Raw genomic sequence first — 25,414 nt, 5'->3', positions numbered from 1 at the left:
CAAAATACCTTAGACTGGGTGATTTTTAAACAACAGAAATTTGTGTCTTATAGTTCTGGAAGCTGGGAAGTCCAAGATGAAGTCACCAGCAGATTTGACATCTGGTGAGGGCTCGCTCTCGGCTTCTTAGATGGTACCTTCTTGTTGTGTTCTCACATGGCGGAAGGGGCAAATAAGGCTTCCCCTTCATGACCTAGTCACCTCCCAGATGCGCCACCTCCCAACACCACTGCACTGGGGATTGTTTCAATATGAATTTTGAGGGGACGCAGACATTCAGACCATAGCAGCCCCCAAGACCCTTTCAGGGAGTCCACAATGTCAAAACTATTTTCATAATAACACTGATACTATTTCCATTTTTCATATTCGGTCTCTCAGGAGTGGACAGTGGAATATTTGGAGTGCTACATAACATGATGGCATCATTATTTTGATAAATTGTGTATTGTGTCTTCTAGAATTTTCTAAATATGATTATTCAGATCTGGGTGTTTGATAGACATTTTCTCAGAAATAAACAAGCCTGCCACTTCAAGGAGAACAACTGATAATTTGAGCATTCAAGTTGAAAATTAGAATTTTGGAAAATTTATTGCCACTGTGAGCTTGGCAGCTCTCTAATACTTGAAGACTTTTCTGGTGAGATCACTGATGATACTGATGTGGGTTTTTTCTACATATTGTATAATTAATTGCGTTAACATTTATATGGTATGTATAACTCACTGAACTAATATTTTCCAAATGACCAATTTATGGTTTTACAGAGACATACATGGATAAAAGATCTATTTGAAGTGCAAGATAGACTGGGATTTTTTATGTACTAGGGCATGAAAAAGCTCATTGGTCTGGTCTCAGATTTCACATTTCAACTAATCTTGAAGAAACTACCACTTGTGGAGAATTCACAATTATATGGAAAAAAGAGGAGTATTGTAATAACCTTTTTAACTGCATATCATTATGAGGCTAGATTTTCTTCATATATTTCAACCAAAACAACATATAGTAATAGATTAAATACAGAAGCAGATGTGAAAATCTAGCTGTGTTCTGTTAAGCTGGACGGAAGAGATTTGCAAAAATGAAGCAGTGTAATTTTTCTCACTAGATGTTTTTGTTTTGGAAAACGTAATTTTTTATTAAAACATTATTTATGTTAACATATTATAAGGTTGGTATTTTAATGAATTAATGAATATTTTAAAAATTTCTCTGATAAATGTTGTTAGGTAAAATCCACATAAACAAAAGGTCTTTGGAGTCCTCAATAATGTAATAGTGCAGAGGAATCTGGGGACTATGAAGTTTGAGAATTGCTGCTCTAAAACGTGAGCAGCAAATTTCAAACTTTTTTTTTTGAGGGGTCTTGCTCTGTCACTCAGGCTGGAGTGCAGTGGCAGGAGCATGGCTCATGGCTCACTGCAGCCCTAACCTCCTGGGCTCAAGTGATCTTCCAGCCTCAGCCACCCAAGTACCTGGGACTATAGGTGCCCGTCACAACCCCCGGCTAATTTTGTTTTTAAATTTTTTGTAGAGACAGGGTCTCACCACGTTGCCCAGGCTGGTCTTGGACTCCTGAGCTGAAGCAATCCCCCCTTGTTCAGCCTTCCAAAGTGGTAGGATAACAGGTGTGAGACACCATGCCCAGCCTGAAGTACTTTCATATCAACTTATTTAATCTTTCAAGCAATGCTGTGAGTTGTAATAATAGTACTTCTTTTTTTTTCCTTTTTTTTTTTTTTTGAGACAGTGTCTCACTGTCACCCAGGCTAAAGTGCAATGACACGATCTCCACTCATTGCAACCTCTGCCTCCTGCGCTCAAGCAATTCTCCTGCCTTATGCTCCCAAGTAGCTGGGACTGCAGGTACATACCACCATGCTTGGCTAATTTTTGTATTTTTTGTAGAAACAGGATTTCGCCATGTTGCCCAGGCTGGAACAGTATTTATATACTGTATTCTTTGTGACAGACACTGCTCTGTTATATTTCTCTGTTATATATACATTATTTCATGTTACCCTTGCAGTAAATTTTGAGGTAGTCCTTGCTTTACAGATGACCAAAGTAGGTACAGAGAGGTTAGCTAACTTTTTAAAAGGCCCTGTAGGAATGTCTAAAACCTTAAGAGTAGGACGGGATAAAATGTGTATTATCCAAACTTATTTGACCATGGAAACTTGTTTTTTGTTTGTTTGTTTGTTTGTTTTGTTTGTTTTGTGTTTTTTTTTTTTTTTTTTTTTTTTTTTTTTTTTTGGAGACAGGTTCTTACTCTGTCGCCCAGGCTGGAGTGCAGGGGCACAATCATTGCTCACTGCAGTCTCCATCTCCCAGGCTGAAACAGTCCTCCCGTCTGGGCCTCCCAAGTAGCTGGGGACCATAGGTGCACGCCACCACACTTGACTAATTTTTTAATTTTTTGTAGAAACAAGGTCTCCCTATATTGTCCAGGCTGGTCTTGAACTCCTAGGCTCAAGTGGTCTGCTTGCCTTGACCTCTCAAAGTGCTGGTACTATGAGCCACCATGCCCAGTCCTTTTTTTTCTTAATGGAACAGTTCTGACTGGGCATGGTCACTCATGCCTGTAATCCCAGCACTTTGAGAGGCCGAGGCAAGAGGATGACTTAAACCTAGGAGTTTGAACTTACAATGAGCTATGATTGCACCGGTGTGCTACAGCCTGGGTAACAGATTGAGGCCCTCTTTTTTTTTTTTTTTTTTTAAAAGGAACAATTCTTTGACCAGGATTCCTTGGAATACACTTTTAGAAGTGCTGCATTAGTAGGAAACCATTGAGGGAAAAACATTAAAAACAAAACAAAGAAGTGGTCAGTGATGGTTGACTAGTGCTGAACGTGTTTAAGGTGTGTACAGAAAGTGGCTGCGTGCAGTGGCTCACACCTGTAATCCCAGCACTTTGGGAGGTTGAGGTGGGAAGATGGCTTGAGCCTGGGAGTTTGAGACCCACCTGGGCAACATAATGACACCTTCTCTCATTACTTTAAAAATGAAATAAAAGATAGGCCAGGCACGGTGGCTCACGCCTATAATCCCAACACTTTGGGAGGCTGAAGCGGGTGGACCACCTGAGGTCAAGGGTTCAAGACCAGCCTGGCCAACATGGTGAAACCCTGACTCTACTAAAAGTACAAAAATTAGCCGGGCATGGTGGCGGGTGCCTGTAATCCCAGCTTCTCAGGAGGCTGACGCAAGAGAATAGCTTTAACCCAGGAGGCAGAGGTTGCAGTGAGCCGAGATTATGCCTCTGCACTCCAGCCTGAGCAACAAGAGCAAGACCACCTAAAAAAAAAAAGAAAAGTTAAAAGTGAAATAAAATCTGTACAGAAAAGTGACCATTGGATTTGGCAGAATGGGGTCATTAGTAATTGTCTTGAGCAGTTTCAGTGGAAAAGGGATAGAGCACGAGCCTCCTTGGCATTGATTTAGGAGACAGTACAGCAAGATAATTGGATGCAGTCCAAATGGATGCTTTAACAAGTTTTGCTATAAAGAGGGTCAGGATTAAGAGAGTTTTAAAGATTGGAGACATTAGGGCATGTTTATACTGTGGGAATAATATAGTAAGATAAATGTAGGGAATTCAGATATTATATATGGAGAGGCGGAAAGTCTTAAATACCTAGAATTTTCTGGGTGCATACGTTTTCATACACATATACCCACATACGTGTACACTTGGGAGTCAGGAAAAGCTTCCCTCAAGAAATGACATTTGAGCTAAGATCTGAAGGCTGAGTCATAGTTAACTGTGCATAGGAAGTGTATAAAAAGCAGCAAGAAGAATGTAGTAGGCTGAGTAAACAGCACTGGGAAGGCCCCAGGATAGAAGTGAACACAACTGTTTATCCTGAGAGTATTGAGAAGCCACTAAAAGCTTAAGCACGGAAGAGACATTCTCAAATTGGCTTTAAAAAATACTCTGCATCATGGAGAAGGGGTTAGAGAAGGGCAGATGACCAGTTTGGAAGAGATACTAGTAGACCAGGTAAAAAATTGTGGTAGCTTGAACCAGGGTGTTATTAATGGAGAGAAGCAAATGGATTTGGGGAGTCATTCCACTGTGCTAAGGGAAAGTCTACAGAATCTGGAGTATAGGGAACAGAACGGTGACAGGGAGAGCTGGGAAAGGGGAGGCATTGGTAAAAATTTGAGACAATTATATAAGTGGGTATATATGTATATAAATATATATACATGTTCATAATACACATATGTGAAAAGACTTATTGTGGTTATATATATATATATATATATATTTTTTTTTTTTTTTTTTAGACGGAATCTCGCTCTCTTGCCAGGCTGGAGTGCAGTGGCGCGATCTTGGCTTACTGCAACCTCCGCTTCTTGGGTTCAAGCGATTCTTCTGCCTCAGCCTCCCGGTCATATATAATTTTTATAATATTATTCGTGTAAAAACGTATACACAGAAGAGCTACGTGCGGTGACTCATGCCTGTAATTCTAGCACTTTGGGAGGCCGAGGCAGGATGATCACTTCACCCAGGAGTTTGAGCCTAGCCTGGGCAACATGGTGAAACCCCATCTCTACAAATAATACAAAAAATTAGCTGGGCGTGGTGGTGCATGCCTGTAGTCCCAGCTACGTGGGAGACTGAGGTGGGAGAATCGCTTGAACCCAGGAGGTGGAGGCTGTAGTGAGCCGAGATTGCACCATTGTATTCCAGCCTGGGCAACGGAGTGAGCTTCTCTCTCTCTTTCTCTCTCTCTCAAAAGAAAAAAAAAACCCGAAAAACATATGCACGGAAGATCACAGATGGTAACTGTACATCATGTTGGATTTTTAGAGTAACATAGCCATGAAAATTTCACCGGGATTTAAAAAAAATACAGTATTACTAGCATCCCAAACTTCCTCTGCTCCAAGGTCCTCCCAGCCATTATCCCATTCTCCCCAGTGGTAGCCACTGTGACTTCACATACCTTGAATTAGTTAGGTTTTGGGGGAAAGAGGGAGAATGAATGGAAGCTTTATTGTTGTTTGAGATATAGAACATAAACAGCACCTCAGTAGCCTCTTTTGTGCCCACTACCAGTTGTTACCCTCCCCAAATGTGTCTACTATTCCATCACTGTGTTGAGGCAGGGCCAGACCACCCCATATTCAAAGATTTACTAGAAGGTCTTACAGGACTCAGTATATGGTTGTACTCACAGTGAAGATTTATTGCAGCATTGTAGTAAGGATACACATCTGGATCATAAGGGAAAAAGACACAGGCACAGTCTGAAGGAATTCATGTAAAGGCTTTCCTATGCTCTCTCCTTCCCATGAGGGGTCACCCAGAGTCCATTTTTCCCCAGTGGTGGAAATGTAGCAACACATGTGCCGTGTTTCTGTGGAGAGAAGACCGTTAGAGACCTAGTGTCCAAGGTTTTCACTGGGGCCTGATCACATAGGCAGCCTCTGCCTGGCATGTAATAAAATTCCAGATTCCTAGAAGGGATGACAGGTGTTCAGCATAAATCATGTTGTTTGCACAAATAGTCTAGGCACATTGAGCTGATTATCAGTTAGGAAAAGTTTTATTTCCGTTTACCAACCGAGTTCCCAGATACCAGCCCAAGGTCCTTAACAAACAGGCCTTTCTAAGGACAGCAGCCTCAGGCCTGCTGTGTTAACTCTTTTTCTGAACAATCACTATAAATGAGTTTTGCCTATTCTTGAATTTCATATCAAAGGAATCCTGTAGTATGTACTCCTGGCTGCTTCTGCTTAACATTACATTTGTGAGATTGTAGATAGTTTGTTCATTTCATAGCCAAGTAGTATTCCATTGAATAACTATACCACAATTTATCCATTCTACTGTTGATGGGCAAAGTTATTTCACCTTCTCCCCGATATTTGGTATTACCTCTTTTACATTGCAGTCATTCTTGTGGGTATGTAGTAATTTGTCATGGTTTGTTTTTGTTTTTTTTTTTTGAGACGGAGTCTTGCTCTGTCGCCCAGGCTGGAGTGCAGTGGCGGGATCTCAGCTCACTGCAAGCTCTGCCTCCCAGGTTTATGCCATTCTCCTGCCTCAGCCTCCCGAGTAGCTGGGACTATAGGCACCAGCCACCTCGCCCGGCTAGTTTTTTGTATTTTTTAGTAGAGATGGGGTTTCACCGTGTTAACCAAGATGGTCTAGATCTCCTGACCTCGTGATCCGCCTGTCTCGGCCTCCCAAAGTGCTGGGATTACAGGCTTGAGCCACTGCGCCTGGCCTGTTAATGGTTTTAATTAGCATTTCCCTGATGGCAAATGAGATTGAGCATTTTTTTCATCTATGTATTGCCATTTTTATTACCTTTTTATTATAAAGTGCCTGTTCAAGACCCTTTGCCAGTTTTTATGTTGGGTTATTTATTTGTAGTTCTTCATATATATTTTGAATGCGAGTCCGCTGTTAGATATATGTATTGCAAATATCTGACATTTTGTGGTCTACCATTTCACTCTTAAATGGCTTCTTTTAATGAAGAAAAGTTACTAACTTTAAAGTAACCTAATTTATAAATCTTTTCCTCTAGTGTTTGTGCTCTCTGTTGCCTTAAGAGATCTTTATTCCAAGGTCATGAAGATAATCTCCTGTGTTACCTTTTAGTGGCTTTATTGTTTTACCTTTCATATTTGATCTACAATCACTTGGAATTTATTTTCATGTATGGTGTACAAATGGGAGTTAAGATTTGTTTTTTTAATGTGGATATTCAACTAACTCAACCCTATTTATTGAAAAAGAAAACTCCGTATTTGCTGCTGTTCAAAGCTACCTTTAAGTATCTGTAGTGCCCTGTTTTGTTTCATTGTTCTGTCCTTCTGCCAGGAAGTAATAAACTTTACAGTAAGTCTTAATATCTGGTAGTGTAATTCTTTCAACCTCCTTTTTTTTCTCTCTCTCTCAAGATTGTCTTGGTTATCCTGGGTTCTTTAAATTTGTGTATAAAAAGTTTTAGAATAATTAGTCATTTCTTTCTCTTGCTCTCTCTCACAAACTTATTGGGCTTGTGATTATATTGAATTAGTAAATGGGTTTGGGGAAAATTGACATCTTTATAATTTAGTGTGCCAGTTCATAAACTTATGTATTTATTTAAGTTTGCTTTAAAAAGATTATTAGAGGTCTTGCGCATCTTTCACTAGATCTATTCTTAAGTAGTTCATACAGAAAGACAGGTGTATTTAATTAGGCTGTCTGCCTGATGCCCATTCTGTTCTTGATTGTCTGAATAAGAGTTGCTGTTGATATCAGAAAGCTGCTTCAACTTAGTTCAGAGGTAATATGTACAGTATTGCTCTGTGTGGAAGGTCTCCAGAGATTTAAGAATTTAAAAAACAAACAACTGTAGCAGTATGGCAGATTATTTTATAGTGAAATAGTTTTTATACTTAATATTTGGATTTTGAAACATGAAATGTTTATAATCATAATGTACAACTGTGTACAAGTGTGATGAAATTGTGAACATCTTAGGCATCATTACTGTGAGCAGTGTAATACTTGTTGGTCAAATGAAATGCTGTACAATTTAGCTGTAGTTTTTTAAAAATCATAGCATTTTACCATGATTTTACATTTTTAGAATAGAATTAAGTGTCAGGGGCAGGTGTGTTGGGGAAAGGTGGACAATAGTGTTAAAACATAAAAAAAAATATATTGTGATGTAATTATAAAGGAATATGTTGGGCCGGGCGCGGTGGCTCATGACTGTAATCCCAGCACTTTGGGAGGCCAAGGCGGGCGGATCACCTGAGATCCGGAGTTCGAGACCAGGTTGGCCAACATGGTGAAACCCTATCTCTACTATAAATACAAAAATTAGTTGGGTATGGTGTTGCACACCTATAATCTCAGCTCCTCGGGGAGCTGAGGGAGGAGAATCGCTTGAACCTGGGAGGCAGAGGTTGCATTGAGCTGTGATCATGCCACTACACTCCACCCTGGGCGACAGAGTGAGACACCATCTCAAAAAAATAATTTGTGACACTGTTTATCCACGGCAGGACTTTTATTCTCAGAAATTTGAGGGATGGGCCGGGCACGGTGGCTCACATCTGTAATCCCAGCACTTTGGGAGGCCGAGGTGGGTGGATCACCTGAGGTCGGGAGTTCGAGACCAGCCTGACCAACATGGAGAAACCCCATCTCTCCTAAAAATACAAGATTAGCCAGGTGTGGTAACACACACCTGTGATGCAAGCTACATGGGAGGCTAAGGCAGGAGAATCGCTTGAACTCGGGAGGCAGAGGTTGCAGTGAGCCGAGATCATGGCATCGCACTGCAGCCTGGGCAACAAGAACAAAACTCTGTCTCAAAAAAAAAAAAAAAAGAAATTCGAGGAAAGATCCGGTTGTGACTTTAGCAGGTTACTTAATATTTCTGTGCCTTGGTTTCTTCATCTGCACAAGGGAGATAATAATAGTACCCATCTTTGGAAAGGACTTAGAACAGTGTCTGGCTCATAATAAGTGCTTATTATTAGTTTTTCTGAAAATATTTAAGCACTGAGAGGGCATGGACTTTGTCTTGTTCCCTGTCTTCAGTACTTTTTGTGTACTGGATTGTGTAGACACAGTCCCTGCGTTCATGGAGCTTGCAATCTAGTCAACACATATTACTATAGATAATAATTTGTGTTCATAGGAAGATAAACGAATACAGCCTTTATGCTTCCCTTAGAAACTAGTTATTTAAAGAACATCTAATTACTGATTTTCAACAGTGACAGTGTTGTTTCGTTTGCTTGTTGAAGTTGAAATCCTGAAGGGAATGTTAGGCTGTTAGCCTTGTGGCTATGCAACTTTCTGCTTGTTCTACTGATGGTTGGATCTTCTCTGATGTCTGGAGTTGGAAGATGCCGGTTTCAGTTCTAATTCTGCTGCTGATTTTGTACTTGCCTCCAAGCAAGTTACTTCTTAACCTTGTCTGTAATTGAAGTGTTGTTACTAAATGATTTCTAAGGTTTTTTCCAACTGTTATTTTGTTATTAATAAAATTCCCCAAATTATGTTCTCAGGGAGGGGAGCAGGAATCCGTTGTTATTAATATATGTTTGCCTTAAAACTGCAGGCTGAAATTTAAATGCTGAGCTCATTTTCATAATTGTGTTTTGGTTTTATTTATAGATGCCAGAAGTGGGTGGAGAACTGTAGGAGAGCAGACTTAGAAGATAAAACACCTGATCAGCTAAATAAACATTATCGATTATGTGCCAAACATTTTGAGACCTCTATGATCTGTAGAACTGTGAGTAATAGAAGAGCTTGGTGTCTCTCTGTTTGTCTTGATTTCTCTCTCTGTCACTCTGTCTGGTTGGAAATGTAAGTATTTGCCAATGTTGGAAAGTATTCCTATATCCTGCCACTTTAAGATGAAGACAGATTTGGAGCTGAATAGTATCTGTTTTGTTCTTAAAATCTGATTTTGCCAGTCACCTATAATCCCAGCACTTTGGGAGGCCGAGGCAGGAAGACCACTTGAGCTCAAGAGTTTTGAGACCAGCCTGGGCAACATGGCCAGACGCCATATCTACAGAAAATACCAAAAAAACTAGCCAGGTGTGGTGACGTATGCCTGTAGTCCCAGCTACTTGGGAAGCTGAGATGGGAGGATCACTTGAGCTTAGGAAGTCAGGGCTGCAGTGAGTTGTGTTCATGCCGCTACACTCCACTCTGGGTAACAGAATGAGAGCTTGTCTGGAAAAAAACCCAAAATGATGAAAAAAGAAAAAAAGAAAGAAAGAAAAACTCCTCTGTGTCTGATGCCCCATTTCTATTCACCCGAGGTAACTACTTTTTTTTTTTAAAGACAGTCTCGCTTTGTCACCCAGACTGGAGTGCAGCAGTGCTCTCTCAGCTCACTGCAACCTCTGCCACCTCCCCCACCTCCTGGGCTCAAGCGATTTTCTCTCCTCAGCCTCTCAAGTAGCTGGGATTACAGGCACGTGCCACCACACCCAGCTAATTTTTGTATTTTTAGTAGAGATGGGGTTTCACCATGTTGGCCAGGCTAGTCTCAAACTCCTGACCTCAAGTGACCCGCCCACCTCGGCCTCCCAAAGTGCTGGGATTACATGTATGAGCCACCACACCCGGCTGAGGTAACCACTTTTAAATATTATTTAGTTTTCAGAAAAATTTTAGATGATTATAAAAGTATATATTTAAGGTAAAGTTGGTGTTTTTATTTGGAGCTCTTTAGAGCTTTTTTATGAGTAAAATTTTCATCTTGGAATGGAGCTCTTGTTTTCATGTTTTTGTATGTACTATTAGAACCAACTCTTAATTTTTATGTGCTAGATGTAATAGTAAACAAATTATCCAGGTAATATGGAAAAACATTTCCATCAATAGTATGTAATTTCATATCAAGACCAGTTAATTGTGTGAGCTTGGCCAAGTCACTTCCCCTCTCTGGGCCCCAGTTCCTAATAAGGAGATTAGACCAGGTAATTCCTGAGTTCTAAGATTTTTAACCCTCTGTGATTCTCTTGCTGTGATTTATGAAAGGCACAAATAAGGCAAATTTGATTGAAATGAAGCAGAATTGTTTCAGTGTAACTAATGTAACACCTCAGATATTGGGATAGACATAAACTTGATTCGAAGGTACACTATATGTTGTTATGCAGCAATTTATTTTGATATTTTTTTCAGATACATTTTGCAGAGGCATCAGAAAACTAAAGAATGATTGGGTTATTTTATTTCTCAAAATTAATTGAAGCAGATACTTGTGAAGTCATTGGGAGGTGAGCCAGTTCCGGTTCAACAGTTTAATCACAAATATTTGAGGAATATTTTTGCCTTAATTTGTTAAGAGGGTAATAATGATCAACCGAAATAAAACGTTTCATATGTTTAAAAGGCAAACTACTTTTATGTTCTTGACATTAAGTAAAAATATCCCAAATTATTTTAAATACATTTGCCATATGCATTTTTGCATTTTTATTTTAGTAATAAATATGGTCTCTTAATTAGATAATTCTAACCAGATTGTGAGAAATTTAAAGCATAGTTCATTCTTACATTCTTTAGAGAATAGAACAGAAAGATGAGCCAGGTTTGCTTTTTTAATTTCTAAATGATTCTTCAATCCTGAATAAATGAATCCGAATGTGAGAAAATGTTCTTTCTATACATCTAGGAGATGTTATTAAAAACTGGATTTCTGGGCTGGGTATGGTAGCTCACGCCTGTAATCCCAGCACTTTGGGAGGCTGAGGTGGGCGGATCATTTGCGGTCAGGAGTTCGAGACCAGCCTGGCCAACAGGGGGATACCCCTTCTCTACTAAAAATACAAAAAAAAAAGAAAAATTTGCTGGGCATGGTGGTGCACGCCTGTAATCACAGCTGCTCAGGAGGCTGAAATAGAAGAATCGCTTGAACCCAGGAGGCTGAGGTTGCAGTGAGCCAAGATTGTGCCACTGTATTTCAGTCTTGGTGACAGAGTGAGACTGTGTTTCAAAAACGAACAAGCAAACAAAAACCCCTGGATTTTCTGATATCCATATCTAAATGTTTAAGAGTTTTGGCTTTATTAGTTTGACATTGAAGATCTCATCAGTGGCAAGGCACAGTGGCACGTGTCTGTAGTCCCAGCTACTCAGGAGTCTAAGGCTGAAGGATTGCTTGAGCCTAGGAGTTCAGAGCCAGCCTGGGCAACATGATGATGAGACCCTGTCTTTAAACAAACAGACAAAAAAAAAAAAATCTCATCAGTAAACATTCATGACTACTGAATTTGGCCTGAGCCAAATATTTTATTATTTTGATGCTAGAGTAAGATTATTGTTTCATGCTCAAACCTTAATTCAGCAGTTAAAAATTAAATCTTGATACTGCGATACTTGATATCATAAGCAGTAATTGAATATTGTCTTCTTTGGCATGTGTCCTTGTAAATATTTATATTTTTCTTATTTTTATTATTATTTTTTGAGACAGGGTCTCGCTCTGTTGCCTAAGCTGGGGTGCAGTGGTGCAATCATGGCTCACTACAGCCTCGACCTCCCAGGCTCAAGCAATCCTTCCCGTTCAGCCTCCCAAGCAGCTGGGACTACAGGCATGTGCCACCATACCTGGCTAATTTTTGTATTTTTTGTAGAGATGGAGTTTTGCCATATTACCTAAGCTGGTCTTGAACTCCTGGGGTCAAGCTGTCTACCAGGCCATGGCTTCCCAAAGTGTTGGAATTACAGGTGTGAGCCAACATTCTTGGCCAAAATAAATATTTATAAAATGTCATTTTTTTCTTTCACATATTCTGTTTTCCGATCTATAATGTCTTTGCTTTATTTGCAAATAGAAAATCATTTGATTTGACTTTTAAAAATTTGTTAAAATGTTTTTTCCTCCCCTCCTTATTTAATAATTGGTAAGATATCGAAAGTTGATTGTGTATTTGTATTTGCTTATTTTGGGGACATTTGCTCAGTGTGAAAGATGGGGGAGCTTTGAGTATAATAACTTGTACCCCCTTCAGTGATTGTGTCCCTAACCAATTCCTCATTCAGCCTCCCTGGTAGATTCAGGATCATGAGCCCAGAACTAGAAGTTGAGGGTTACTAGGAAGTCAGAGAATCATCTTTGTGCTTTCTGTTATGGCATGGAATTGAACTAGAAAATATTGACTCTGAATAGAAATTCATCCCAAATGTGTTTAACAACTCTTTGGGTACAACCCAAGATAGTGTGTTCCATTTAGATACATGTTTTCCCTTCATGTCTTCCTGACCTCCCTTCTTTGGGTGAACAAATTTAGAAGTTGTTATTTTTGTTTGGCATGTTCTTTGAACATGCTTAGATATTTTGAAATAATCACTGCTTCCAAGAAAGCTTGTTTAAATGAAGTATGTTTTATCTTTATCATTGCAAATTGAGGAAGAAATTAAAGGCACTATTTCTTTGGACTGTCTGAGAGGAGTGTAATAGCAGTTATTTATTACTCTCCCTCTTAATAAGCTTCTTGTCTCTTACCCAGCCTCCTCAGGGCTGGCAGTAGGGCTGTTACCATCTAAGTATATATCCAGCTTCTAGCCAAGTTGGATGAAATTAACAGGAAGTAGGGTAAAGTATGATCATTCTTTCATAAGATCATTAGGACTTGAAAGAAATATAGAAATACCTAGATTATCATTTGCAAAAATGTGATTATGTATATCAGTATCACTTGTGGTGTGAGAGCTGGTTTCATGTGGCACATGAATCAATTTTTATTTTAGAAGTTTTGTAGTATGTGTTAAAAACATAAAATTTTTAAAAACGTAAGATAAAAACATCAGATCATTCTGCCTACAGTTTTTATTACTTAAGACAGTGTGAGTAGATTGTGTAAAAATACAGATGGTAATATAACTGAAATGGCAAGCATTATGATCGTTAAGTATGTGAATAATTTCATTTTGGGAAATGTTGAAATAGTTCCATACCAGAATTTTATTCAGAAGAAGAAACTGGGGCCCAAAAAGGGAAAGTAATTTAGCCAAGGTGTCTTAGTGAGTCATTCACTGGTAGAGTTTGGACTAGTTCCTAGGTCTCCTGGGTCCCAGTCCAATATTTTCACTGTACCTTGATACTTCTCAGTAATATTAGCAAAAGTGGAACATTAGGTAAAATAGGGATGCATTATTATGGAACATACAAGAGTGCAGATTATTTTGGGAGACTTGTACCTCCTGTAGATTGTGGGCTCTTGGAAGGACAGGAAGATAAAGTAGCTGGGATGCTGAATTAGAAACAGATACGCAAAATGCAAGCACATTTTATGTTTTATGCCTACCTTCAATTCAGTTTCTTAATTTATAATAAGATTGCCAGAAGGGCAAATGCAGGTACAGTTGGAAATAGTAGACTGACCTGAACTGACATCAAGTTCTATAAGCCTCTATACTTTAGAGCTGGAGTTGAAGGAATATTGTGGAGGTCATTAACATAGAATTTTATTGATATGTAATATATTTATAAGGATCATATCTGAATTAACACATTTTTCTTTTTCAGAGTCCTTATAGGACAGTTCTTCGAGATAATGCAATACCAACAATATTTGATCTTACCAGTCATTTGAACAACCCACATAGTAGACACAGAAAACGAATAAAAGAACTGGTATGTCTGTGTACTTTCAGCTTTCCCACCTTCCCCCATAATACTGTGAAATCAAATATGGATGCATTTATGTTAAATTAATCCAAGTTACTCTCTATTTCAGAAGTAATGTAATGGGAAATAAATGTTATGGTAAATAGTAGCCTGGATGTGAGATGATGAGTTTTAGTATTTAAATTGGAAAATCTCCCTCAAATTTAGCCAGTTGATACTGTTGAGTTGGTCCAGAGTGTGCTGTTAATTATAGGCCACTAGCTCATTCCCTTCTGGGGAAGAAGGAGAAAGCTACCTTTTCTTTTGTAGTAAGGAAAATAGAGCTGAGGTGTTTCCAGAGTTCAGCACAAAGGAATAAAGAAAGGGAAAGTGTAAAAGTGGAGACATGGAATGTTTTAAAGATAAGGCTTCTGTCACTATTAAATATGGACAGAGTTTAGAAAAAAAACATCGAAATCTCTGTTTATGGCATAATTTACACAATTCTTATATTCCTTAGATATCCTTCAGTTCTGAGGATTGACACCTATCTGTATTTTGTTGACCTTAGGTGAACGGAAGTATAGTAACTCCTTAGTCCATGGCTTTCTGTCATCATTGCCACTAGCAAGGCCCTTATTTTGCTTTATTATTTTTCCTTCTTCACCCACTATTACCATTACCATTCCTTCCCCTGCCAGTTGGTGTCCATGCTAATGTATTTAATGTATGTCCTATCAGTTCACCTACTGTGTGCTTTTTAAAGATAGCATTTATCTAATTTTCCTTATTCTATGCTTACCATATTTAGATATTTTATCCATTTGGAGTTTGTATGACATACAGTAGGGATCTATAATAACTTTTTCTCCTTGTAGAGAAACTGTTTTCCCAACATGGTCTGTTAATCCTTCCTTTCCTCTACTGGTGTAAAATGCCACCTCTGTTATATAACAAGTTTATATAAGGCTGTTTTGGGGAGTTCTGTTCCATTTCACTGTATTATTTGTTTGCAGCTATACCGCACTGTTTCATTACCATGGCTTTGTAATATATCTAACTTTCAAATAAGGTGATTGTTTAACTCTTCTTTTTCTTAACTATTTGTGGACCTTTATTCCTCCATATGAATTTTTTTTTTTTCCCTAGACAGGGTCTCACTCTGTCACCCAGGCTGGAGTGCAGTGGCATAATCTTGGCTAACTGCAACCTCCACCTGCCGGTTTCCAGCAATTCTTCCTGCCTCAGCCTCCAGAGTAGCTGAGACTACAGGCCCTCACCACTATGCCTGACTAATTTTGTGTTTTTGGTGGAGACACAGTTTTACCATGTCAGCCAGGCTGGTCTCGAACTCCTGACCTCAAGTGATCTGCCCGCCTCGGTCTCCCAAAGTGCTGGGATTATAGACGTGAGCCACTGTGCCTGGGCTTTTGAATTTGAAAGTCCTTTTGTCAAGTTCTCCTAGAAATGATTTTGGGATTTTCATTATAATTGCTTTGAATTGACATCTTTACAATATTAGCAATTATAAATTTATTACTAGTTTATTACTAGTTTAGTATTACTAATGTTAGTAAATGAATATTACTAGTTTACTATTACAGTATAAACTATTGTAAAGTATTAACTAGTTCCATCCATGAATAGAAAAAAAATCCCATAAAATACCTATCAAGTAACAGCAATCATTGACAAAACTAAATACTAGTTTTTTGAAAAGAATATTAGAATACTTTTAGGAGTACAGAAAATGAAAAATTTTGAGGGCTTTCGTTACAGTTCTTTAAATGACAATGTATACATGCTTCCTTAGATCACTTGTAAATACATTACGGTTCTTACTGGTATAGATGATATATTCTGGTTGAAATTGTTTCCAGCACTTTTGAAGAACTTCTTTTTAAATTAATCCTAATAAGTCTTCTGAGTTTTTCCTCTGTTACTGATTGTATCATCTGTAAATAAGGAGAAATTTGTCACTTTCAGTTCTTACTATTTTAATTTTTTCTGTTGCCTGCCTTGTTTAGTCAAGATCCCTTGTACTATGTTGAACAATTCTAGTAATGTCATACTTGCCTTGCCCCATTAAGTATAATGTTTGCTCTTGGTATTGTTAGATAGTTTTTATCAAGTTAAGAAAATTCCCTTCTACTCCCATATTCAGAGTTTTCTTGTTTGTTTTTTGTTTGTTTTCTTAAGACAGGGTCTCACTCTGTCACCCAGGCCAGAGTGCAGTGGGGCAGACACTGTTCACTGCAGCCTCTGCCTTCTGGGCTGAAGCAGTCCTCTTACCTCAGCCTCCCAAATAGCTGGGACCATAGGTGTGTGCCATCATGCCTGGCTTATTTTTTTGTATTTTTTATTTTTTATAGATGCGATCATGCCATGTTGCCCACTTTGGTCTCAAACTCCTGGGCTCAAGCAGTCTTCCTACCGCAGCCTCCCAAAATGCTGCCATTACAGTAGTGAGCCACCACACCTGACCTATATTCCGTTTTTGTATTTGACTTGTCACATGCTTTCATTGCATGTATTTAATAGAAAAGTTCATTTTTTTCATTCTTTAATGCAGTGAGTACTAATGGATTTTCTGTGAACCATCTGCATTTCTGTAATGAATTCTAGTTGATTGCAATATGTCTGTTTACTTTTATATACCATTGGATTCAATTGGTCAGTATTTTATTTAGGATTTTACATTTGTGAATCTTGGCCTGTAACTTTCTTTTCATGTACTGTCATTATCCAATTACAATATCAAGGTTCTATTAGCATCATAAAATAAGTTGGATATCTTTTTTTTTTTCTCTTAGAAAAATTTGTATAGGTAGATGTTAACTGCTCTTGAAAGTAAGGTAGAATTTGGTAAAACCATTAGAGGGCTTGGGGTGGGTGAGGGAAAGTTTTGATTGCCATTCTGATATCTTTATTGGTTTTCTCTTTCTTCTTGTGTTTTGTTAATGTTTGTAATGTTGTAAGTTTATGAAACTTTAATAATCTTTTCAAAGAACCAGTAGTTTTGTCAGTGATTGTTGTACTTGTGAACTCTTATTGGTTTTCCTTGATTAGGTTGATTTACTTTTTGACTCTTTTTCTAGCTTCTTGAATGTTTAGCTCATATTTATGTGTATTCAAAGCTGTAAATGTGTCTCTTAGGTCCATTTTAGCTATACCCCACAACTTTAGACAGATAGTGCTGTCATATCTGGCTGTAGGTATTTTGTAATTTCTCTATTTTGTTAACACAGGATTGTTTTTCTTAGTTTCCAGATGTGGAATTATTTTAAAAAATGATTTGATATTTTAAATTTTAAATGTTATTAAGAGATACATAGAGGATACATATAGTCTATGTGATGTTGATTCTTTCTGATTTTTTTGCATCCATTATTGCTATTGAAGTCTGTGCCAGCCTGATTCTTGTTCCTTTTTAGGTAATCTTCTTTTTCTCCCTCAAAGCTTTTTAAAAGTTTTCTTTATATTTGACATTTTAAATTTTGCTAACCTATATCTAGATGTGAGTTTTTTTCTTATGTACCTTAATTTGTCATCTTACAGCTGAGGACTTACATCTTAAATTCTGAGAAATCCTTAGTTTTTATTTTTCGTTATGCATTTTCCCCTCTATTTGTTTATTTCTATTTTCCTGGGACTTCTCTTAGATGAATACTGACACCTACATTACAGTCCTCCATATCAGCTTTCTTCTTGGTGTCCATGGAGGACTGATTCCAGGACCTTCCGTCAGAGAGCAAAATCCACAGATGTTTGATTCCCTTATATAAAGTGGTGTCGTATTTGCATATAACTTAAACACATCCTCCTGTGTACTTTAAATCATTTATAATACCTAATACAATGTAGTGCTATCTAAATAGTTGTTATATTACATTGTTTAGGGAATAATGAGAAGAACAAAAGTCTGTGTGTTCAGTATAGACACAACCAAACTTTTTTTTTTTTTTTTTTGGAGACAAGAGTTTTGCTCTTGTTGCCCAGGCTGGAGTGCAAGGGTGCAATCTCAGCTCCTCACAACCTCCGCCTCCCGGGTTCAAGCAATTCTCCTGCCTCAGCTTCTCGAGTAGCTGGGATTACAGGCATGCGCCACCATGCCCGGCTCATTTTGTATTTTTAGTAGAGACGAGGTTTCTCCATGTTGGTCAGGCTGGTCTCGAGCTCCTGACCTCAGGTGATCCTCCCGCCTCAGCCTCCCAAAATGTTGGGATTACAGGTGTGAGCCACTGTGCCCGGCAGAACCATCCATTTTTAAGTAATATTTAGATTATTTATGATGCTTAATACATTTGTTTGTAACACCTAGTACAATGTAAATACTATGTAAATAGTCATGCTGCGTTATATAGGGGAATAATGAGAAAAAAGTCTGCACATTTTCATGATAGATACAACCATCCATGTTTTCCCCAGCATTTTCAGTGCATGGTTGGTTGAATCTATAGATATGAAGTATAATATGTATCAGGATGAGGAGCTCAATCACTTGCTGTCCTGTAGCTATCATTTCCCTGTAGTCTGTCCCTCAGAGAGCCTCACATAATCTCACAGCGCTTCACATAATCTCACAGCAGGCATACTCTTCCTGACCCGCCATCCTTACAAACGTGCAGTCCATAGGATAAGGAGGGGATGTCCAGGTTGACCAGCCTGCTGATGTTTCTTGTTATCAGCACCATGTCCATTGCTGCCCAACAGGCATCCTGCTGTCTGTCACTGGCATTGCTGCTTTTCTGCCACGGAAAACAACAAAGTGCCCTATGATTTAAGCATTGTAGAGGGTTGGAAGGAAAGTAAAGGATGCAGCTAGAAAGTTCTTCCTTTGTCTAACCCTATTGGTGCCACTTGGCCTACTATGCTCTGTGTATGCTCTGTGTATCTCTTCCATGCTGGTACTCTTTCACCTTCTCCTTCACAGGGATTTCTCATCACTTTTGTGTTGAGTCCAGAGATTCAGCAACCTCCTTCTTATGGGACATCTCCAGGGTTAAATTGGGAAGCAAGATGATTTGCGTCCTCTTGAATTTAACTCCAAGTGCCATGGTGTATTTTTGTGACTTTCATTAGCCAGGAAACACTTATAACCCAAAGTTACGGTGATTTAGGTAGAAAATAAGTAAAATGATGTATTCTTTTTTCCCTAGGACTTTGTTATAACCTTGGAGTCATTAACAGCTTATTCTGATTTTCTCATTGTCGGTCTGTTTGAAGAATGTATACTCTCTATATAAAGAATTTATGCTCTTGAAAGAATTAAATTGACTCAGACTAGGCATTTGTATTTGTGAGTCTAAGATGATAGACTAGAGGTCAGTTTTTTAAAGATGATTTGTGTTTTTTGTTTTTTTTTTCTTTTTTTTTCTTGACATTTAGAGTGAAGACGAAATAAGGACACTGAAACAGAAAAAAAGTAAGTGATAGTGTTAATGACTCAACTTCTGAATGCCTTTTAAAAAGGCCTTGACCTGGTAAGGACAAATAAATATGTTCTGTGTCAAAAACCTACCTTGAGAATGGATGTAAGAGTGTGCTCAACTTTGTCCTGTGTTTTGAAATTATGAGAATAAAGTCTAATTTTAGTTTGTCTTTATTGAGTGATGCTATGCCACACACTATGCTATATGCAGGCCTCACAGAGGTGACGCCTTCTCTCTCAGTGTGGTAGAGGGGTGGCAGGCACACAGTGCTCCATTGTAGGGAAGGAAGGGCAACAGTAGAGGCATGCACTGAATCTCTTTTCTGTCCACCCAGTTGTGGTGCGTAATGAATTCTTGGTAAATGTTTAAGGACTAAATGCTGTGGGGACACATAGTGCCACTGGCAGTAGTGGTCACAACAGCCTTTCTGTAGGTGCTGATGCCCGAATTATGTCACCAAAGGACGAGGGCTAGAAGCTGTTTTTCTTCTTGTCAGTTATTAGTTACTTCTCCTCCTCTATTTCTTCCTCCTATTGCTGCTGTTATTAACATAGCATTTTATTGAGTGCTTACTGATGCCAAGTCATTGTTCTAAGTGCTTTACTTGTATTAATTCATTTTATTCTCACAATAGCCTTGAGATAAGTACTGTTATTTCCCTCTTCATAGATGAGGAGATATGGACTTAGGCAAAGAGAGGGAAAGGTGTTCTGTGCATGAAACAGGGTGGTAGATTTGGGGAACTACACTCATTTTAGTGTTGTTAAAGTTTGTGATAACCCATTACGGTTAGAAAATGAGCCTGGAGAGGACCCCAAAGGCCAGAACTTGCAGACTTGTGGGCTGTTAGCAATAGGAAACCACTTAGGGGTTTGTAAGTAGGTGATAAGAGGGACCTGATTTCCATGGTACATAGAGTACTCTGTTGGATTACAAAAGGTAACACTGGAGGCAGGGAGGCCAGTTGGGCTGTCAGCTGACCAAATAAAAGTTGAAAGGTCTTGAATTAAGGCAATGGTAGAGAGAGTAAAGAGAATAGATTCAGGGAACTTAAGAAATTTGTATACCTATGACACCTAGGAAAGATGCCCAAAAGAAGAGGGACTTGACTTTTCACTTTGTACTCTTTGCTCTTTAATGAACTTCTTTTTGAAAAAAAATAAAAGCAAGGGAATTAGTACTAGTTAATTGGAAGTAGAGAAACAATGGAGGAGAGAGGGAGAGAGCCAGACAGGCAGGCGTCCAGGAAAACCTCTTGCTTTCTGGCTTGGGAAGCTTCCCTAGAATAGAACCACTGCTGTGTCACGTATGATGAATAGCAGTGTCATCTGATTTGAGGAGGGGTGAGGGAAGGATGCTCCCTGCATTTTGCTGAACCCTTATTAAGCTCTGAAGTATGGCTCACACAGGCTCCAGTCAGACTAGATTTCCCTTTGTACTTGGACAGCCTGCTTCCCTCTTCTACCTTAGTGCTTTTGCTGGAATAATTCTCACCAACTGAAATGCCCTCCTTGTTCATGTCCCTCTTATTTATCCTTGTCATCAAATGCAACTTCTGAATTTTTGTTTCTCCCTGCCGCCCTCCACAGTCTTTTTTCTTTTTGAGATGGAGTCTCACTCTGTTGCCCAGGCTGAAGTGCAGTGGCACGATCTCGGCTCACTACAACCTCTGCCTCCCGGGTTCAGACGATTCTCCTGCTTTAGCCTCCCGAGTAGTGGGAACTACAGGCACATGCCACCACGCCCAGCTAATTTTTGTATTTTTAGTAGAGACAGGGTTTCACCATCTTGGCCAGGCTGGTCTCAAACTCCTGACCTCATGATCCATCCACCTCTACCTCCCAAAGTGCTGGGATTACAGGCGTGAGCCACCGCACCTGGCCATAGTCTTATGTTCTAAGAACTAGGTTTTAACTGTGACTCCTCAGATTTGGATTATTTTCCTGCAGACACCAGTGACCTGTATGACTATGGACAGGGCATTTAGCCTGTAGGGCCTCAGTTTTCCTATCCCCTATGAAGAGATTAGGCTGTGTGATATTCTAATACTAGCCCTAAGAATTACATTAATCTCCTTTATATTATACTGGTTTGTACAGTTGTCCCATATCTCCCGTATGAATGTGTGGCATCATGGTTTGATAAAAACAGCATCAGCATGGACCTTGGAGTAAGACACACTTGGATTTCAACTTTACTTCCATTCTTCTAACTGTATTTGTGATCTTGGGGAAGTTTACTTAGTGTCCTCATTTGTCAAGTGGGGTTGATACCACCTGCCTGAAGAGAGGGTAATGTGATGCATATAAAATACTAAGCACAGTAGTTTAGTAATTAGTTCTGTCCCACTTTGTTTTTCTGAGGGCATGGACTGTCATTCATTACATATGTGGAATGTCTTGTTAAGTGTGTTTTAAAAATTAGGCTGGATGTGGTATCTCACACCTTTAATCCTTGTACTTTGGAGCTGAAGTGGGAGGATCACTTGAAGCCAGGAGTTCAAGACCAGCCTGGGCAACATATTGAGACGCCCTTCTTCTTCTTAAAAAAAAAAAAAAAAATTATTCCTATCTTATAACAGCGTTTACATCTAGGATTAAAATATATCTGTTTATACTGTCTCTCCCACTAGATTGTGTCTTATCTTAGTGTCTTATTTTAATCTCTATCTTAGTCTTTAGTCTAGTAAATGCCCTATGAATATTGAATGAATGAGTTTGTGGATTTTAAATATTTAACCAAAGGTGTAATATTTTTTGTTTTGTATGGTTTTTCTTGAGCCTGTTTGTAACATTAATTCTTTGTTTTCCAGTTGATGAAACTTCTGAGCAGGAACAAAAACATAAAGAAACCAACAATAGCAATGCTCAGAACCCCAGTGAAGAAGAGGGTGAAGGGCAAGATGAGGACATTTTACCTCTAACCCTTGAAGAGAAGGAAAACAAAGAATACCTAAAATCTCTATTTGAAATATTGATTCTGATGGGAAAGCAAAACATACCTCTGGATGGACATGAGGCTGATGAAATCCCAGAAGGTCTCTTTACTCCAGATAACTTTCAGGCACTGCTAGAGTGTAGGATAAATTCTGGTGAAGAGGTTCTGAGAAAGCGGTTTGAGACAACAGCAGTTAACACGTTGTTTTGTTCGAAAACACAGCAGAGGCAGATGCTAGAGATCTGTGAGAGCTGTATTCGAGAAGAAACTCTCAGGGAAGTGAGAGACTCACACTTCTTTTTTCCATTATCACTGATGATGTAGTGGACATAGCAGGGGAAGAGCACCTACCTGTGTTGGTTAGGTTTGTTGATGAATCTCATAACCTAAGAGAGGAATTTATAGGCTTCCTGCCTTATGAAGCTGATGCAGAAATTTTGGCTGTGAAATTTCACACTATGATAACTGAGAAGTGGGGATTAAATATGGAGTATTGTCGTGGCCAGGCTTACATTGTATCTAGTGGATTTTCTTCCAAAATGAAAGTTGTTGCTTCTAGACTTTTAGAGAAATATCCCCAGGCTATCTACACACTCTGCTCTTCCTGTGCCTTAAATACGTGGTTGGCAAAATCAGTACCTGTTATGGGAGTATCTGTTGCGTTAGGAACAATTGAGGAAGTTTGTTCTTTTTTCCATCGATCACCACAGCTGCTTTTAGAACTTGACAATGTAATTTCTGTTCTTTTTCAGAACAGTAAAGAAAGGGGTAAAGAACTGAAGGAAATCTGCCATTCCCACTGGACAGGCAGGCATGATGCTTTTGAAATTTTAGTGGAACTCCTGCAAGCACTTGTTTTATGTTTAGATGGTATAAATAGTGACACAAATGTTAGATGGAATAACTGTATAGCTGGCCGAGCATTTGTACTCTGCAGTGCAGTAACAGATTTTGATTTCATTGTTACTATTGTTGTTCTTAAAAATGTCCTATCTTTTACAAGAGCCTTTGGGAAAAATCTCCAGGGGCAAACTTCTGATGTCTTCTTTGCAGCTGGTAGCTTGACTGCAGTACTGCATTCACTCAATGAAGTGATGGAAAATATTGAAGTTTATCATGAATTTTGGTTTGAGGAAGCCACAAATTTGGCAACCAAACTTGATATTCAAATGAAACTCCCTGGGAAATTCCGCAGAGCTCACCAGGGTAACTTGGAATCTCAGCTAACCTCTGAGAGTTACTATAAAGAAACCCTAAGTGTCCCAACAGTGGAGCACATTATTCAGGAACTTAAAGATATATTCTCAGAACAGCACCTCAAAGCTCTTAAATGCTTGTCTCTGGTACCCTCAGTCATGGGACAACTCAAATTCAATACGTCGGAGGAACACCATGCTGACATGTATAGAAGTGACTTACCCAATCCTGACACGCTGTCAGCCGAGCTTCATTGTTGGAGAATCAAATGGAAACACAGGGGGAAAGATATAGAGCTTCCATCCACCATCTATGAAGCCCTCCACCTGCCTGACATCAAGTTTTTTCCTAATGTGTATGCATTGCTGAAGGTCCTGTGTATTCTTCCTGTGATGAAGGTTGAGAATGAGCGATATGAAAATGGACGAAAGCGTCTTAAAGCATATTTGAGGAACACTTTGACAGACCAAAGGTCGAGTAACTTGGCTTTGCTTAACATAAATTTTGATATAAAACACGACCTGGATTTAATGGTGGACACATATATTAAACTCTATACAAGTAAGTCAGAGCTTCCCACAGATAATTCTGAAACTGTGGAAAATACCTAAGGGACTTTTAAAAACAGGCTTTCTTATATTTGATACTTGGAAGAAAAGCCGTAAGGTGTATGTAGGCCACTTAATCACTAAATATCTTTGCCTATAGGACTCCATTGAATACATTAGCCATTGGTAATCTACCTGTTTAAATGGCCCCTGTTTTTGAACTCTCATGCTTTGAAGACCTACCTGTCCTTCCAGAAGAGAACATTGAAAGTGCCATGTTTCCTTCTGTGTGATCTCTGTTGACGGCACTCTGGAATTGTTTTAGTTAAGTCATTTTAGACATAGCATTTATTATCACTGTGGCTCTCTACTTGTTGGGTGTTATGAATTCTTTGAAGAAATACATTTTGAAGAGGTGTGGGAGGAAGGAATACATTTTATAAAATGGTATAGTGAAGCCCACAATTGATCTTTGACTAATAGGAGTTTTAAATGTGCTAAAAATCTATACTGGACAGTTACAAGAAATTACTGGAGAAAAGCTTGCGAGCTCGCCAAACAAGGATTTCAGTGTAGATTTTGTCTCTCTCGAACTTAAAGGAACAAATGACAAAGTTTGAATGGAAAGGCCTGCTGTTGTTCCACATCTCATTGTTGCTGTTTACATTCCTTTCTGGAGCCTACATCTTCCTAAGCTTTTTAGCAGGTATATGTTGAACACTTCTGTTTCATGGTTGAGACAGAATCAGAGGCCATGGATACTGACAACTGATTTGTCTGTTTTTTTCTGTCTTTTTCCATGACTCTTATCTACTGCCTCATCTTGATTTATAAGCAAAACCTGGAAAACCTACAAAAATAAGTGTTGTGGTTTATCTAGAAAAATATGGAAAATATTGCTGTTATTTTTGGTGAAGAAAATCAATTTTGTATAGTTTATTTCAATCTAAATAAAATGTGAATTTTGTTTAAAGCTTAGGCATATTATTTTTGGTGGGGTCAAAACATTCTTGTGTAAATTCTCTTAAAAAACTTTTGATAAACTGCTTCACAATTCAAGATGAGTCTTTTGTATGTGGTTTACTAATTGGGTTATAGAAAAAAACAATTAAGAAAGTATTAAATGTAAGGTTCACCCAACTAGGTGTTTTTTTTTTTGTTTTTTTTTTTTTTTTGATGT

General features: G+C 38.7%; 1 protein-coding gene across 1 annotated transcript in view; it reads left to right on the top strand.

The window, feature by feature from the left end:
* The window catches only part of THAP12 (THAP domain containing 12), a 31,366-nt gene extending 6,159 nt beyond the window's left edge, over positions 1–25,207 (top strand). Inside the window, 5 exon segments of the mRNA XM_050756142.1 lie at positions 9,161–9,281; positions 14,040–14,147; positions 19,509–19,545; positions 22,365–22,786; positions 22,789–25,207. Of these exon segments, the coding sequence (XP_050612099.1) occupies positions 9,161–9,281; positions 14,040–14,147; positions 19,509–19,545; positions 22,365–22,786; positions 22,789–24,297 (2,197 nt within the window). The 3' untranslated portion in view covers positions 24,298–25,207.
* Positions 25,208–25,414: the final 207 nt, after the last annotated feature.

The sequence above is a fragment of the Macaca thibetana genome, chromosome 14, assembly GCF_024542745.1.
Source record: "Macaca thibetana thibetana isolate TM-01 chromosome 14, ASM2454274v1, whole genome shotgun sequence".
Classification (NCBI taxonomy): domain Eukaryota; kingdom Metazoa; phylum Chordata; class Mammalia; order Primates; family Cercopithecidae; genus Macaca; species Macaca thibetana.
Note: the sequence above shows the minus strand (reverse complement) of the source record. Positions and strands in the feature narration are given on the sequence as shown.